General features: G+C 35.9%; 1 protein-coding gene and 1 long non-coding RNA gene across 3 annotated transcripts in view; one reads left to right on the top strand and one right to left on the bottom strand.

Moving 5' to 3' along the window:
• Positions 1-12,788, bottom strand: part of LOC127466531 (uncharacterized) — a 550,827-nt gene that overhangs the window by 135,308 nt on the left and 402,731 nt on the right. The gene's annotated exons all lie outside the window — the stretch shown is intronic.
• The window catches only part of LOC127466500 (contactin-associated protein-like 4), a 203,774-nt gene that overhangs the window by 139,987 nt on the left and 50,999 nt on the right, over positions 1-12,788 (top strand). For both annotated transcript variants that reach the window (XM_051777322.1, XM_051777321.1), the window contains exons 9-10: positions 4,039-4,188; positions 9,401-9,572. In XM_051777322.1, coding sequence (XP_051633282.1) covers positions 4,039-4,188; positions 9,401-9,572 — 322 coding nt within the window. The remainder of the gene's footprint in view (positions 1-4,038; positions 4,189-9,400; positions 9,573-12,788) is intronic.

Raw genomic sequence — 12,788 nt, 5'->3', positions numbered from 1 at the left:
TTGAGGATCAGTGACATCACTATATGCCAATATTAATAGCTTCACCTATCAGCCCTTCATCAGTGGTACATGATTCCCTGACATTCCATGAGCCCTCTGAGAGTTTCTCATCCTTTATGCAAACAAATTGAATTTCGCCCTTTGCTTCTAGATGGATAAAATGATCATTTCAGAATGAGTTCTCAGACAGGAAAACCAGTACAATAGAAATTAGGTGGATAAATGAGATTACAAAGGATATATGAAGATTAAGAAATTTTAGTCTGGGATTAGAGTAGCTTCTGTATGGATGAAGATGACCAGAGTCCACTAGCTGGAGGAATATATTAGAGAAGAAAAGGTGAATTTGGATGCAGGAAAAAAAACATTTATGATATCCAAAACATTAATCCATCTTAGATTTATTTAGACCTGAACACAAGCATGTCTGTCTCATTTCATATCCACAAAGCAGATTATCAAGGAAAAGAAACCAAATTAGTTCCAGTTATCTAATGTGCACAGTGAACTCACAGGTAAAAAACAGGTAAGAAACCTCCAAACCAGTTATCATCAGTACAAACATAAGATAAGAATCCCTTAATCTTAGTTCCATGACCCTGTTTCTTTTAGATTGATTTCTTACTTCAATTCCTCTCACAAAATGTAGACTCCCTTGAGATGAGGGGGGGGGGGGGAAGAAAGAAAGGGAAAAAAGGTTAAACATAACTCTGAAGCTCATTAGGTTTGTACAGGTGCATAATGATTAAAAGTAAAATTTTAAACCACTGATTATTTTAACTCAGAAAAAGAGTGTAAGACAGTAATGACCACAGATAATGTTGAAATTTCCATAAATGCTTTGATCCTCTTCTTGTGGGTGATAATAGGATCGGCCCTGCTATTTGTTATAATCTAAAATAACTGATGCACTAAGAGTACCATTTCAATGACAAGAGATTTCCCCAGGCTCACCATTTGAAAATGTCAATTCCTCAGTAAGAATGTCAGTGGCAGCTAATTAGTAGTGATGAATTTGGTTTTTTAGGAGCTATTTCAATTGGTGTTCAATTAGGTGATGCATGTTAAAGAAACTATTGCCATGAATTGTCATTTTAAGAGACCAGCTGAAGTGCTGACACTTTTAACAGCTTCTATTGCACATAGAGTAATTTATTGAATTTCAAAGCTGCAACACAATACATAAAATATTAGCTTAAAGCATCCCAGAATAAATTTTGACATTCTATGCTGAAACAGAATTTGATGTTCTCATGCTAGGTTAAGCTTACTGTTCATAAAGTCTAATAGGAGGAATTATGTTTGTCTTTGTGAAGGCAAAAAAAATAGTGCAAAATTATATTCTCTTCCAAAAAAGAATTTGTCTTTTCCTTGAGTTTTTGAAGTGTTTATTTTAGCACTCACTGAAGCAATTCAAGCCTGCATTTGGAGATTGAGTAATTAAATTATGGATGGCTGGACAGGTTTGCTTCCCTACAGGCAAGGAGTTATGACTTGACTTTCACATACACACACACACGTAATACTTGGTAATTAAACCAGAGCATATTTCCTTGTGCACAGTTCTTAAATTCATTATCCTGTGTTTTTTGAGAATTTTTCAACCATATAAAACCGAGGAGAATGGCATGTTAATTCACAAGTAATTAAGATATAATAAAATCTGTATCCTTCTTTTACAGATGTTACTTAATATCTTTCCTTTGTAGCCTCTTTTGCAAGCTGGTCATCAAATATTCACAAAGAAATACCATGGATTTAAAAAAAAAAAGGCATCAACCCAAAGTTAATTTGTGTTGCATGATGAGACCAAATTGAATTACAACATGTGTAAATATTAGATCTTATTACACGGTTTCCTCTATGACCCTCTATTTCTACCCAGCTTTTAATTTCTATGCAGCTTTTAATTAATTGATGTTAATTAATTAACATCAAATAATTGATATTATTGCATTTGGAGGTTATACTTCAGTCTTATCTATAAATTATTTTCTCTAATTTTTTTTGTTTGTTTCTCACTGATCTCCTGATAAATTTTATGCACTGTATTTTTATGCCATTGTTCTGCAAGATGTCCCATAGACCTTTTTTTAATATTTAGATTTAAAATTATGGAACTACTGAGAATAAATGGATATCTTGTTTAGCAGCTACTTCATTACGTACTAAAAAAAAATAAAAATAATTGCTATGTTTTCTCACTTCTGTCTGGTAAAATGTTTTTAAAACTCATGGTAGAGCACCAGAAAATATAATTTTCAGATGGAATATAGTCCATTGGCCTCCACCATTTAGATGTTGTACCACTTCATGGTTCCACACAAGCAAATTTGTAAATGTGAATTTAATCAGTACTTAAAATCAGTACTTAAAATCAGTACTTAAAAGAAGGTCTATAATAAGAACAGAGACAGAGGTTTTTTTTGTTTGTTTTTGTTGCTGTTTTTCTTTCTTCCCCCCCCGGGATCTGTAGTGGTAGGACAAGAGGGTAACAATTTTAAACGGAAACAAACTAGATTTAGGTGTTCATAACGTTTTCACCCCTGTAAATGTTCAAGTTTGTGTTGCATGGGGTTTTGAGCAACCTGATCCAGTAAAAGCAGTCCCCACAAAGAGCAGGGAGATTGGACTAAATGATTTTTAAAGGTCACTTCCAGCCCCAAATGCTATATGATTCTATGATTCTTTGAATTCTAAAGGGAAAAATAGTGTATTGAAGAGATATGACTGAAGAAAACATCATTCACTTGAAGTACCTCCTTGAGGCTGAGGATAAAGCAAATTGTTTAATGTTTCTTATTACATGTTCCCGAATAAATATACTGATGGAAGTATGATAGATAGAAAAAAAATGATAGAAAATGTGCGTAGGATTAATATTATCTTAAATGTATTAGAGATATCATCTAGGTGGTAGTTCATCTGAATTTTGATGCGTTTCTAGGGTTTATCTCTTGATTGTATGATGATCTTGTATTTAGGTTGTGGTAGTTAACAATCTATGGATCCTAGTTATGCTGGAATTTAGCTCTTTGAACCTTCTCATCTTTCTCTTTTTATTTCCTTTCCATCTGTTCGAATGAGTCTCTTAACTGATGGACTGTTTCTGCAGCACATACAACACATTCTAGGGAGGAGCATATAAATACATGAAATTTCAAGTGGGAAATCACAGATCACAAATCACACGCACTCTGCAGTCAAGAAAAGACTTTGCATAATTCAAAGGTTGTATTCTTTGTTCTTCACTGAAAGAAGTACCTCTATTCTGAAGAATGCTCAGGAACGTGATTGACTTAAAGCACTTGTTAAAGATAATAATGTGGTTACACACTTCCCTGTTTAGAATGTATTTAATTATGTATACATAAGTGCTTTCCAGAATCAGAGCTACAGGTTTATTGCTTTGTGGTACCTTACACCTACACAGCCAGAGGTAATGAAAATTTGTGTTAGATGCTAAACTCTCAGAGTATTTTCCTGTACATGCCCAATAAAAAAGAGAGCTGAAAGAAAAATTGTCTTGTGACATTAACATGACAGCTACTGAAGCTTTTATCATCTACAGGATTTTACTATTTTACTATGTTTTAACATAATGACTATTTTTTATTTTAAAATAGGAAGAAATTCTTTGTAACAGTGCAGTAGAAATATGCATGATGTGTAAAATACTGTATCAGCCATCAAAATGATGTCTTAATGATAACCTCCTTAGATTGAGAGGATAGTTTTCTCAGTCATTACATTAAATGGATGTATTACATATAATTAGGGGCATTACTACAGTAAGGCTTATTCACTGAAGTACTTTTATTTTTTATTTGTCAAATGTGAAGCAAGGTTCTGTCTTGACAAAAGACACTTGTGCTTATTAATTCTTTTTCAATTCGCTTTCACTTGGAGATTTTATGTGGGCTATGATTGCTCTACCAGTCCCTCCTCCTTTCAAGACTGTAACACTTAGGTAGTTTAACAAATAGTGGAAGTCTACACTTAATTTATTTAATATTGACTTTTAAATTTCATTTCCAGGTGCTGGATTAAACGATGGCCAGTGGCATTCTGTCTCTCTCTCTGTCAAAAGGAGTCGTATCAGTGTGACAGTGGACAGTGATGTGACCTCATCTGCTCATGCCTCCACACCTCTGCAAATTTTTTCAGGAGATGTTTTCTACTTTGGAGGTGAAATATGTTGCTTATTTATGTTTGCAATATCCCACACATCTAATCAAATTACAAGAACTGTTTTGTTTGCCTCAAGTCTTCTTTGCCTAGCTTGGTTATCTTTCAAAGGGGCTGGGTTTTTTTCAGATGCTGTTACGATGTTGTGAGTTTCTGTTTGCTTAAAATTTTACCATGTTGGCTAGAATAAATCACCATCCTATATCCTTGGTCACTTTTTAGATCATCATAACTTGCATCATGCTCTGATAATTGAATATAGTCTGGCTGGCAACCAAAAAGACACACAAAGACTTATTGTTTTGTTGAATAAATTTTTTTGAGAATCTTCCGCTGGGATTACCTCAAGTTTTCACCTTAAGTGAATGTTTACTTACCTGTGCAAATATCCTCTTTATATGATAGACTCTTTTATCTTTTTTTTTAACAGAGTGACACAACTTTTCTATGTTTGAAGAATATAATTTGTACCTAAAAAAATGACACTTAGCTATCTCCATTTTGTCATTTTGTCATTAATGACGTGTTGTAACTGATAGAGTTGAGCAGGTTGTTATATATAATTCTATTGAGAATGGACTACATAATAGCAATGATAAACAGCATCTGAGTGCATTATTCAATACCAGACTAATGCTTCAACTATTTATTAACAAATCTCAAATTTCTGAGAAAGCTGAAGAATGTATGCAAACCAAATGAGTATTGACTAAGTCATTTTCCACAGATCACTTCCCTTGAAAGAATAGGTTTTGAATAAATTCTGTGCTCACAAGCAGACTCCAAGTACAGTAACTGCTACATGAACATCCACATGACTTTTTGCATCTGGCATCTACAGTTCTCTACTAAAGATACCTTGAATAGTGCCTTCCGTGTTGCTTCTGGTTCCCAAATCTCTGATCAGGTGATTATCCCCATTGCGGGGTTGATGACACAGGTGAACAGATCAGGAGGGATGTGGGCAGTTACAAAAAGCACCATTATTCCATTAAGTTATACAAGGACATTCGTATTTGTCTTTTGTAATTCCAAGAACACTGAAAGTACTGTCTGTCTACCCCTCAGATTCTCTGATTTCAGCCTTATAGCTGAATCTGCAGCTTGTGCAGATCATACAAAGTTTGGGAATACTAGTAGTGGGTTTGTGAGTTTACAAAAATTGTTTATTAAAACGTTATGGCACATAATACTGTCGAAATGTAGATAATGAATATTGGCTTTCTTTCTAAGTTTATACGAATATTTACCACGTTTCTGTATGCTGGCTGTTAAAAATAGGAGTATCAGCCTTCCAGGAGAGATGTCCTGGGGACATGGTGATTAGTTTACCTGTTTTAATGAATAAGAAGTATGCAGGAAACATGTATGCTTAACTAGGAAAATGTGTAATAAACATAGAAATACTTTGATGTTATATCAGCAAATTTCTATTCCTGCTATCATCAAGGATCTACAACCTCTCTAATTCATGGAATGATAAGTCATTGCAACTATAATGGAAAATGGGACTATTTAATATTGCAATAAGCAATGTAAATTTCATGATTAAAGGATTTATTCTTATCTTTAATATCCAGTCTACAATTATAAAGAAACACAATTTCATTAACATTAATGGTATTGTCTTTTCTCTAACAGAACCAGAAGACAAATTTGAAAAGAGAGACACCGAGAAAAATATCTGAGACAGAATTTTGTAAAATACCTAATTGTAAAAGATATATAAACTTTTTTACTGCTTTCTCTGTCCTTTTTTATTTGTTTTTTATAAATATGAACTCCACTGGAAGTTCCTCATTCTTAAACGAACATCATATTTTTCACCATAAATGAAAGAATTTATGTTACCATTCAATTGTAGAAAGCTATAAAGCACATAGTTAGACCTATAATTGATTTGTTTAACTGTGTGTGGTACTGGAAACTTACTGTGTTCTTATGTGGACTTTTGCAAGTCCTTGGATTTGTTGTTCTTAAAGCAGTATATCAACTAGATAATGAATATTTTCCTGTAGAAAGGTTATAATTACTTTGAACAGTTTGGTTCCTCAACAGAATAAAACACACTGTAAACTTACTGAGATGTTAAATTTAGGGTTTAGTTCATTTTCCAAGTTATATTTCTCAAAAAGATATCTATACTATTTAGGTTGTTGTACACTCATTTGAATATATTTACTAGTTTCCACTGTCATTTTGTTTTTCTGTATCATAAACCTCTGCACTGCCTTTACAGGATTTCAAAAGTACCCATTAGCTCTGTGAAACAAAGAAGTGTCTTAAAACTCACTTCTTCCTAACATCATGAAACAAGGTCTTCAAAGCTCTGAACCAGAGGGCAGTATTGTTTGACTAAGATCAAAGGATGACCCTTGCCCATCATTCCAGAAGCCATACTATCCCTTGGAAGAAGTCCAAAATAAAACTCTTTTAAGCATTTGTAGTGCAGTGTTTAGCTACCACTGGGAAAAACTGCTCGATGGATATGGTTTAAATCAAGTCAGGATCAAAGCAATTTATTGATTTATTAACAGTACTTAATTAGTGAACAGTGAACAGTGCTTAATTAGGCAATCAGTGAGCAAGGCATTTTGGGGGCAGCAAGGCAATAGATAAGCCACAATATTAGGTACTTACAGACTGCTATTCAAAGGTTGAACTGGACATTCAGATGTTATGTAGTCTAACCCTCTGTTCTGCACAAGCCTGATTAGATCAGAGGTACAGGGCTCTGAACAGCTCAGGATGGAAATCGCAAGACTTCTCTGGGCAAACCATTCTCATATTGACCACCTTCACAGTGAAAACACTTGTTGCTCGTGTCTGATCAGAATTTGCCAGCTTTTGATTTTGTCCTTTGCCTGTTGTCCCATCACTGTGCACTTTTGAAAGTGGTCTTGCTCTATCTCCTCTGTGTCATCTTATCAGATGGCTTTATCTTCTTAAGGCTGAGCAGGCCCAGGTCTTTCAGCCTCTCCTCGTAAGTACCTTCAGCTTCCCAGCTGTCTTGGAGCCCTCCAGTGGCCTCATTCCAGGACATTGATGTCTTTCCTGTGCTGGGCAGCCCAGAACTACAGCACTCCACTTATGGTCTCACAAGTGCCATATAGAGGGAAGGACCACTTCCCCAGATTTGCTGACTGCGCTCTTGATAATACATCCCAGAAGTTCATTGGCCTGCTGTGATGCAAGGGCACGTTCCTGGCTCGTGATCTGTTCAGTGGTCTCTGGGACCCCAGACCTGTCTCTGAGCAGTTATCCTCCAGCTTGGATAGTTACATGGACTTGTTCCATCTCAGATTAAAAACCTTGATCTTGTTCTTGCTGAATTTCATGGCATTCCTGTCACCTTGTTTTTCCAGCCCACCCAGGTCCCTCTGAGCTCTAGCCCTGCTTGCCAACATTTGATCCCTGCCCCCAATTTGGTATCAGTCACAGGCTTGCTGAAAGTTTACTCTGTCTCGTCACCAAGGTCATTAATGAAGATATTAAACAGTGTGAGTACCTACTGACCTCTGAAGAACCTTCTGTTCATCACCTGGACTTTGCCTCATCATTTGTCTGCTTAACCCACCCATCTACCATGAATCTGGAGATAGGGACACTATACAAAACTGTTAGAGTCTTTGCTAAAGTCAAGATATGCAATGCTCACTGCTCTCTCTTTGTCTGCAGTGCTTGTCACTTCGGCAAAGAAAACAAATACCTTGGTCAGGCATAATTTAGGTTTGAAGTTAAAGTTAACCAGTTTAACTTCTCGTCCTTTACGTGTTCAGAAATGGCTTCTAAGAGGCTTTGTGAATTTGTAGGGCCTGCAATGAGTCTAACTGCCCTCTAGTCTCTTGTAGACGGGTGTAACTTCTACCTTTTCCAGTCACCAGGACATTCAGCAAATTGCCAGGACCCTTTGAAGGTTAAAATGTTAACAAATTCACAACGACAATGGCAATTGTTGAAATGGCATCGACCAGCTCCTGCAGTATCCTCAGAAGCACCCTGGACTCATTCTTCCTTTATTGTGGGCACTGCATTCCTTTTTCATACCGTTCTAGGACATGGGAAGCCTAAGGATTAATTTCATCAGTGAAGAAAAAAGCCTTGGAGGAAACAGTTCTTCGCAAGACTTGTCACTAGGTCTCCTGCCCCATGGATTAGTGCATCCAGGATCTCTTTAACCTTCCTTTTGCTACTGTTGCACCTACAGAAACCTTTTTGTTGCACTTCGACTTCTTTGATAAGTCTTAACTCCACCTGGTTTCCTAACTACACTCCCAGATATGCAGAGAATGTCTTTGTATTCCCCTCCACGTTGCTCGTCCCTGCTACCACATTTTGTGTACTTTCTTCTCATGTTTGCACTCACTCAGGAGCTCCATGATTACATTTGCAGGCCTTATGCCACACTTACTAAACAATTTTCATATCACTATGGACTTTCCTTATGCTCTAAAGGGCTTTCTGTTAAAAACTATTCAACCTCCTTGCTCTCCAAGGGAATTTCTGATGGTATCCTTCTGAACAAGGTCCTGGACAGAACAACTTTGGCTCTTCTGAAATTCAGGGTTGTAATTCTGGTTTTTTGGTTGTTTTTTTTTTTTTTTTTTTTCTTGCTCACCTTTTTGTGGTTCATAAACTCCAAAACCTCATGTTTGCTGTAACCAAGACTGCCCTTGACCTTCACATTTTCAGCCATTTTTAACTGGTTCATGAGTAGCAAAGTCCAGTGGAGCATCTCTCCTGGTTGAGTCATTGATGATCTGCACTGAGAAATTCTCTTCAGTACTTTACAAAATCTTCTTGACAGTTGATAAAATAAAATGGCTGTACTTAGTAAATAATTTTTGTCTTGATTTCAATTGTGACTTAAAACTTGGTCAAGCCATGTGACCTTGTAATCTAATCTAATTTTGTGACTAAGATCTCCCAATCAATCTGTTCATACCTGATTCCATTCATTGCCTTGAAACTGTTGCTTAGGTTATCCTTTACCAAAAATTTTAGTGATGTTTTTGCATATGCTTTAAAACCAGTGAGACTGCTGAGAAGTATTTCATTATAGTCACACAATCATGCATAATCAGAAGGCAAAAGTCTTCTACCCATGAAGTTTAAAACATATGGAGATTATGAAACTTCAGACTACTTTTGGAATATGTAATTTTTTCAACAAAGTATTTCTTTTCAGCTCCAGTTTCTATTCCTCTTTCAGGCTGTCCTAGAAGTGGAAATGTTTCTGAATGTAATACCTCACTTGGTGGTTTTCAAGGATGCATGAGGCTCATTTCCATTGGTAACAAAGCAGTGGATATGATCTCAGTCCAGCAGAATGATTTTGGCAATTTCAGTGATCTTCAGATAGATTTGTGTGGCATTACGGACAGGTAAGAACACAATGTTTACTCATTTATTTATTTATTTCAATGTTCTCTTTGTTATAGTGGTTTGATGACAAAGAACAGTACAGTTACAAAATAGCATGGTGCTTCTTTTGTAAGAATAAATGCAGAATACATAGCACAGCAAATAGACTTCTGTGTGCCGCAAATAAAATTAAACAAACTTTGTTTAAAATTATTTTTTTTCTGACAAATTTTAAATATCTTTCTTTTCAAGTAAAGCTGCAGACATGAATCCTCTCCTGTGACATGAGTCCCACTCACCCTTTTAAATGCTATGTTTTTACAAGTTATTGCTGTTTCCTATATTCTGTCCATCAGGAACTCAATAGAGAGTATCCATCACAGTGAGTGAGCAATTGCCTTTTAGACTATGGTCAGAACTAATCTCATAAATTGCAATTGAATCCACCCAAAAGACTGCTCAGAGACATTTTTTTATCTTTAAGCAGCAAGGTATTTGTTTATTCAACACCGGGAGCAAGCCAGCTCATGCTGGACAAACTTGCTCAACTTGAAAGTGCAAAAGCAAGCCATTTTATACACTTTAGATCCATGGTTACATCATTTATTATACATATTAATAAGCAGGCTGGTCTCTGGGCAGAGTCTTTCCAGACATGCCCAGTCTTCTACTGTGGGGTTTTCTCCTCAAGCCTTCATCCCTCTGGTGGTCACCATGGACGTCTTCCTCAATTTGACCTCTTCAATGAGGTGACCTGAATTCTTCAAGCTTGTAAAATCCTGGCTCTGGGCCTTCTAGATCTTATTCAAAGGTCTAGTTTACCTAATTTATTACTGTGTGTGTACTACTCCTATTCTTTCTATAATAAGGCCTTTGGTCCAGTGAGCAGAACAGAACATGAGATTAACCAGTGCTCCTAAAATGTTCTTCCAGCAACACAGGTATTGGGTTTGTTAGCAGGCCAAGATATCTCAGTTAACTCTTTTAGGCCTGGCTCCTGTTTCAAAATTAGCATCTGACAGAGTAACTAGTTGAAGTGTCTCCCTCCACAGGGAGGAAAGACTTATATACCTTCCTGGAAGTGGAAATGTTTGATAGAAAGACATTGCTGGAGCTCAGTGTAGAGAAAGCAGAGGGGGTGTTGCAGAACAACAGAGGCTGCTGAGAAGATAAGGAGCAGCCACATGAACAGGTAGCAGCTGAACTTTTCTTCTATAGACGCCGGAGGCTGCAGTCACAGGCATCTCTGCAAAGTCTGCTTTAACCCAAACGTGGTTTTCTTGTAAGGCTGTACTGAAACGACACAACAGGCAGGGGAATGATGTGCTTGTAAACACTTCTCCCTCACTTTCTGTATTTCTAGTCCTCATAAAGTGCCTTTTGATCTAGCAAAGTATGGCCTTTGAATTATAAGACTTTCAAAAATTACTTTCTTTGGGAAAAGCACGATAGGCAGATATCTTCTTCAAAACCATAGCCAACCTATGGCTACACAGACCTGTTTCTGTGACCTGCTTTCAATTCATAGAGATAACACAGGGTACATCTATCATGATTGCTATTTTGGAGGCAGTCACAGCTCCTTGTAGATCAAAGACAAAAATGAAAACCAACTAGTTCTTTACCTAATTGTTCATAAAAGTTTAAGGAGAGAAACCACCAAAAAAGAGAATAAAAGTTTTGCCTACAACGTGATCCTTTTGATTGTGTTGTAATGTGCATTCTCATTAATATTTCAACAGCTTTCACATATTAAAAACATACACAGTTTTCATATATATAGATATATATATTTATAATATCTATATATATCTATATATAGATATAGATATGATTCTTGTGCTAATTGTATCCCTTACTGAACTAATTCTGATTCTGACTTTGCAGAAGGCACTAAGTGTGATAGACATATGCCAAAACAGAGTTTGCCTTCAGTCAAAACTTACTCTATGACTTGCTAGGGACTTGTATTTGGAATGCAGCATACATTCACGGTTTTTTTTAGCTTTCTTGCAAACTACTCCTTTAGGCTCAACCCATTTTTATATGTAGTTATTGCAGTTTTCAGCTATGAGTGACCATAGCATGTAATTTTGTACATATGGTTTTTTGTGTGTATAAATATGTATAAAGCCACTCTTTGAATCTCAATATATAGAAAAAATCCAGCATTACTTCCAGTATCTCAAGTGTCATAATACTTCTCTTTAATTCAATGCAAATTCAATTTATTTGAAACTGCACCCTTCCCTTTTAATTACTGTTTTTATTGTTTTTAAGCACTGAATCAAAGAGCTTAGTTTTTTTATATAGTCCCTCCTCATGTTTTTATTTTGCTGAACTTTTATAGCACATAAAAGTAGTTACCATGTTCATTTATGTCAATACCACTGCCATCTGTTTTGTTGCTGGGTTTTTTCTTTCAATGAGGACTTGTGTAAGACACTTAAACCTCCCAACCACAACCTTTTCAAAGTGTTTTTATTACTTTCTGACACTGTGTTGACCATTTTTTTTTTTCTTTTAACTTTATGTTACTTTCAAACTTCATCAAAATTATATATGTTTTCTCAAAGGGAAACAAAAAAGGGAAAAAAAAAACTTCTGTGGAAAGTTTTTTTTTTGGTCTTGTTTTCTCTAAAATATGCTAATGTTAATTTATGTCTCTTCTTATATCTTGACTGTTGTACTTTTTTTGCACTGGCTCTGCTAGATTTAGTTTTCATCTCTCAGCATGCTTAGCATATGTCTTCCTAATTTATCAAAATACAATTTTAAGCCACACATTTTTATCAATTTTGTTATCCTCATTATATTTTATTTCAAAATAGAGTGCTTTTAAAAAGCCTTCCTGGTCCTGTTCTATCTTGGTCCTGGGACCAAGTTTCCTCACACAATCATTTCATCATTCCTTTAATTTCTTTTGATATCTGCAGCTCATCATCTGGAACAAATTTTATGTATCTCTCTATCAAACTAGTTCTACGTCCCAACCTTAAATCCCAGCTGAAGTGACACATTCTTCTTTGGCAACATTAAAACTGCTTGCATGTATTAAACAATTTTTATCAGGTGTGATCCTGTGCACATATCATTGGAGAGAAAATATTTTCTTCCTACAATGATTTATACATTGTTTGGTTGCCTTAAGCTAATCAACACTTTTGCCACTGTGCTCCTGAGGGTAAATGTCTCCCCTACAGCTGAGCACAAACAATCCCCTTCTTTGTCTTGGA

Source organism: Manacus candei, unplaced genomic scaffold (genome assembly GCF_025592945.1).
Source record: "Manacus candei isolate 608988 ecotype Guabito, Panama unplaced genomic scaffold, ASM2559294v1 h1tg000010l, whole genome shotgun sequence".
NCBI lineage: Eukaryota > Metazoa > Chordata > Aves > Passeriformes > Pipridae > Manacus > Manacus candei.
The sequence above is the reverse complement of the archived record's forward strand: the minus strand, read 5'-3'. Positions and strand labels throughout refer to the sequence as shown.